This window comes from Polistes canadensis, unplaced genomic scaffold (assembly GCF_001313835.1).
Source record: "Polistes canadensis isolate GaletaPanama2010 unplaced genomic scaffold, ASM131383v1 scaffold_675, whole genome shotgun sequence".
Classification (NCBI taxonomy): Eukaryota; Metazoa; Arthropoda; class Insecta; order Hymenoptera; family Vespidae; genus Polistes; species Polistes canadensis.
The window spans coordinates 6,890-12,747 of NW_014570222.1; the positions used below are offsets into that span (position 1 = coordinate 6,890).

At 30.8% G+C, this 5,858-nt stretch overlaps 1 protein-coding gene across 1 annotated transcript; it reads right to left on the minus strand.

Moving 5' to 3' along the window:
• Positions 1 to 2,917: 2,917 nt before the first annotated feature.
• On the minus strand, positions 2,918 to 3,853 carry LOC106792787 (piggyBac transposable element-derived protein 4-like). Its single transcript, XM_014759307.1, has one exon. The coding sequence runs from the start codon at positions 3,851 to 3,853 to the stop codon at positions 2,918 to 2,920; it is 936 nt and encodes a 311-aa protein (XP_014614793.1).
• Between the last annotated feature and the right edge of the window lie 2,005 nt (positions 3,854 to 5,858).

Consider the following 5,858-nt stretch of genomic DNA (forward strand, 5'->3'; position numbering starts at 1 on the left):
GAAAATATAGACGATCAATAACTGGTTCTGTAACATTTCAACCGCGACTGATAAACTGCGAGTGTTTAACCGACGACTATTCCACAGGAGATAAATTCTACTAGAACTCTACTCAAACTAATGGCAATTTGGATGGGATTAAGAATAATTTTTTTTTTGGCAAAAGAACACAATAAATTAAACAGTTACTGAAACTGTAATTTGATCACGGTATTATCAATAAAAACTGTAAAATTAATAGATATAATATTTTTAACGACAATACAGTAGCAATATCATGAAGAAACTGTTACTTTTTTGCTGGATCATAATCAGTTACAATATTTTTTAGCCGTAACTCAACGTCCACGTAAATCCTTTTCTTCTTAGCAGCAACCATTAACCCAGTACTCATTTGCACTAAAAAACATTCAGTAATAAACTAATCAAACTAGAGGACACAAATATACTTGGACAATGATGCATGATTAACACGAACTTTACCGGTAAATGGTTCGTGCCAACCCTCGAATGAATTTTTGATCCTTATTAGGTCTTGAAGCACAACATTATAACAACTCCATAGCTCAAACGTAAAAAATAGCTTTAATCGTTGCTTAGATAATAATTGCAATATTCTAACGGTACAATTTTTAAGGTAATATTTTGAGTATAGGTACACGAAACATAAACATATAACAAAAAACATAAATTACATACATAACAAAAGTAACATCAATTAATGTTCGAACGTGTCTGAAAATTTTGTGGGATGATACTTGTTGTATAAGCACACGAAACAAAAGTTTTTTGAGCTCATATTGCATTTTAGGAATATATGCTTCTCACACGTATACAGGGACTTCTAGTCTTCCTTGGTTTACCTTCAGAGTGGTTTAACTGTCCTTGGTTTAACCTAAGACTTAGTAATATTTAAAAAAACTGTTCTTTCTTCACGCAATTTTGACGAAAATTATGATAATTTTGTTATTTGTTATATGTTTATGTTTCGTGTACCTATACGGCAAATATTACCTTGATAATGTATCGTTCCGGTACGCTAAAAATTAAGTTTTTTTTTTGTATATGATTTTTTAATAAAATGTATATCGTTAGCCAAAAATAAATTCAAACTCTCTTTCTATAATACAAATGCATTTTTCTTTTCTAATTATATTTTCTATAAAATTTTTATATGAAATACTCCTAAAACAATAAAAGAAAATTTATTAAGCTTACTTCACAATAACAAAAAAAAAAGGAAAGTAAAGAAACAGAAAGGAAAGAAAAAGATYGAAGAGAAAAAGAAAGGTAAACATATTTTTTAGCGGTTTCAAGATAAGATGTAGATATCGGCGATATCAAAATACAAACACAGCGTTGCTATTGCAGCTACTACACTACTACATCAAAAAAATACGTATCTATGTCAAATTTTACTCCGCGTTTTTTCTCAAACAGCTGGCTATCAACGGCTAAGTTTTCAGTAGAATAAATTTTCATATTCAATACTACAAGTGTAAAACAAATCTGAAATTAAATTCACTGGATGTTTCCTTGTAAGTAACATATTGTTTTGCTTAGAATTTAACTATTGAAGATGATGTAATTAAACTTTGTCTCTTAGTCTACTTTCTACCTTATTTCGATATTTCAGAAGTATCTATGGGTCATTCCATGTCAAATCGACAAATTTTTTACCTGACCCCCTTTGATTTCGCTGAAAATTTTCTATCTTTTTCTACCCCCCGAAAGTTATTTTTCAGAATTTTTTCAAATTTTTTTTCCCGACTCAAAAAAAGTTATGAATTTTTGAAAAAAACCGCTCTTTTATTTTTAAATTGCCAGAACTTTTTCAAAAATTGACCGTTTGRAAACTTTTTTTTTTCAAAATTTTTGTTTTTAAATGTAGTTTTCGAAAAAAAATATGAATAAATTTTCAGAATCCCAGATATATGAAATATTTTAGATTTTTTGAAAAACCCGTAATTTTCTCAAAGTCCGACCGTTTCTTTTTTTTTCTTTGGCTCTAAAAATACTTCAACTAATTCTGCAATGATCCCCGTTAATAAAAAGATGTGACGACAATCGCTTCTAATTTTTTTTCTTGATTATAAAAAAATTGTTGTATTTTTGCTGATTTTATATAACTTTGTTATGAAATTTTTTKTATTTCCYCGTGAAAYCACAAAAATTKAAAAATAAAATTTTATTGGAGAATTTCAAGTGATTATCGTCCAAGAAATTGTTATTTTTTTTAAAAAAATTATTTTTTTCTCTCATTGACGTTATTTTTTTACTCTTATGGACGTTTTTTTTTGGTACTGAAATATGACAGTTTGCGTTTGCTCGATTCATCAGAATATAAAACTCATGATTTYAGGTGGTAAGTTATGTCGATTAACTGAAGGCTCAAATTTGCCGGTGGGAACTTATAATGACTGTTTAAATGCAATTGTGTGTGAAGAACCAACGACTGAGTGCTATTTCAATACATGTGCTAATTGTCCAGGTGTTGAAAATRTAAAACAGTTATTACTAACAGAAATGAATAATAATGGAATCGATGAAGTAAGTTACAAACAATGGGTGTCGACTCCGAAAGTAACACTTAAAACAACAATTAACACTAATCATACCAAGACTTAATATATACCTATTTCTACCATAGCGGGTCAAATGACCCGACTTTATGTTTCATGCTTGAATGTATGAAATATGGATGTTAGGAAGGAAATAAAAACATAAATTAAATTTATTATAATTAAACAAAATAGTATGTTGAGCATTTCTATTACAAAAGCAAAAAATAAAAATTTTTAATTCATAGTTCATCGCATTTTTTACATATAAGTCTGGCCATTGTACATTTTCCGCAAACATACTTTTTACATTTAGAGCAAATTTTGTTGGTTTTATTTTCCTTACAGTATCCTATTTAACATCTCATACGTTTATAAGCATCTGTAGTAGACTTAGGCAACGATCCTTTCGTATTTGTTCCTTGTTTTGGTTGTTCACGGGCTTCTCGAAAATCGGCGTTAAGTTCTTCTGCTAGCTTGAGTAAAAAATCTTGTCTCGAGATATTTTCTCCTGCCGTTTGCTTGTACATAATCCAGGCATTTATGCCAGCTAAATCAAGGATATTGAAAAAAACTTGGAGAGGCCATCTGCAAGACTTAGATTTTGTAGTAAATTTCCTCGCCATTTGATCGGTCATGTCTTCACCAAATTTGGTTTTATCGTAATATGAACTAAGTAAAAGTACTTTTTTTGTTGGCTTACTTTTATAGATTGTAAGAGTACAATTATCTGTTGTAAAAATTTTTGATGAAAATCGTTCCATATCATCTTTCTTTTGCTTCGCAATTAGTGGTAATTCTCTTTTATTTGACCGAATAGTTCCAACTAACGTAGTTTTTTTGGCTAGGAGTTGTGTTGCTAGGGATTTGCTTGTGAAGAAGTTGTCTGTGGTCACAGTTCTTCCGCAACCCGTAAATGGCTCAATGAGTTTGAGTACAACATATTCAGAGAGTAGTACTGAAGAGGGCCTATATTCATCTTTTCCAAGATATGGAAGTGCATTTATGACGTATTTGCTATCRACGTCCGATGGTAACCAAAATTTGATTCCAAATTTATCCGGCTTGTTAGGCATGTATTGCGTAAATCTACATCGTACTTTAGTCGGAAATAGCTGTTCGTCTATAGTAATATTTTCACCCGGTTTGTAACAGTTTTGGCTGTTCTCAATGAAAATATTYCAAATTGCAGATACCATAGCGAATTTATCTGTTTTCAAACGTTGGCTCCGCTGACTTTTTTTATCAAAACGAATAAATCTAAGAATTTCGGTAAAATTATTTCTGCTCATAGTTTCAGAAAAAAATTTAGGCCCCCATATGTTATTCCACAAAAAGGAAATATTCAAATTATTTGCTCCATATGCAGCTCGAGCATATAAAATTGCAATAAATGCATCTAATTTTTTTTTTAGATAAACTCCAATCGGAACCTAACACTCTCTTTGCTTCTTCTATTGTGAATGTTCTTATATGGTTCATAATACGGTGGTCAATTATCAATGAAAATGCAGTACTAACTTTACCTTTCATTATATGACGTTTTGCATATCCTGTTGAGCCTACTTCTTGCCTAAAAATGTTATGAAATAGTGCTCTTCAAGGTGTGCCACCTACTTGCATTTGTTGCCAAACAGATCCATCATTCGCAACATTTTGTTCATTTATTTCTACTTCACTTTCTTCCGAACTTGAGAGTAATCTTATTTTTTTTCGGCCACTACATACATTCACAATATTTTCCTCTTCATCGTCAGTATCTGTAGAATCAAACTCATTTTTATTTGCCACCAATATATCTTCATTTTCAGAAAATTCATCTTCACTAATTTCTGAAAACTCTTCGCCAATATTATTTATATCTTCTAAGAACTTGTACTGTCTTGTTTGCTTCGACATTTTTCTGGGTAAAAAATGACCTATATTACTATAGCTACCAAATTAAAATATAAGCTAGGTACTTACCAAGACTTTCAATTTTTGCCACTTTTTCTTACACTAAAAAGCTATTTTCAATCTTAAATTTGATATTTTCTTGAAATTATTCTGATCTATTTTCGTTGAACTACTTTACGCAACAGTCTTTGGAAGAATGTGCAACTTACTGACTACAAATATGACTCGATAATCTCATAAAACAGAAAAATTCTCTCCGGGTCAAATGACCCGTTGTGGTAGATATCGGTATACAACAATGATTACTCAGAATAAACAAAAGAAAAAAAAAAAAAATTTTTATAACTGTACATTAATTACTTAGAAAAAGTCATGAAGTCAAATGTGCAAACGCAATAAAATTATATGTGCATTTTCAATGCAAAAGTTCAAAATGGGTTATTTGACCCGTTGTGGTATGTTTAGTGTTAACGAGTAACGTAGCAGTCAAACAGGGTTTTTATGCCGTAAGGCTTTTCCCTGACGAGCCAATAAAGCATTACCATTTTTTTGGCTCAACCACGTGTTTTATTTGTTCTAATTACCCTTTCACCTTCCTCACAATTAGCTGAATTCAATCGCCGGAGGACTCCACGGGGGAGGAATTTTAGGCAAATACATATGGCGTATTTGATTTTGTCCTCCTTAAGACAGCGTGTTGTTATACTTTTTTTTGCCCATCTGACACAGGCTGGATTTTTGTTGAAGTAATGTTTTGCGTGTTTATACGCTTAGTATCGTGTGCATTGTGGTATTTTTCTCTTAGTTCTAGGTAGTTTGATTTTTTTTATGTTATTAAGCAGGGTATTTATCTCATATATGATTTTGTTATTATCCTGAGGAGCAAGTTCTATAAAAAAAAGGTAGCAACTGTTGGGTATCGAATTTCCTTTTATTATTAATAATCTTACCTTGTTGCCAGGTTTGTCTAATTTATTTGTTATTTTAATTGTATTTGATTTGGGATGAAATCTCCGAATTACGATTTTTTAGCTCTTCTGGTTTTTTTTTGATGCATGGGTCTTTAGTTTTTAGTGCATTTACTACATTTCTGAATTTATCCAGGGTAGTTTTTTATACTTTCACTTGGTTATCTTTAAAATATTTTATTATATAGATATTTTGCTCAACTTTTTTATCCAGTAACTCGAGCAGAGGATTGATGATCTTCGCGTCGATATATATTGGTGGTGGTTTTACTGCTTTTTTTTCTTCTATATTTTCAATAGTATGTTGTGATTTTGTTGACTCGTCAAATAGACCATAAGAGTTGCTTAGAGGTATGTCTTGAAGTTATTTTGTTTGTAATAATGCGTAAGAATTATTTTTGTGGTTTTTTGGTTCACTGAACCTGCGCTTTTT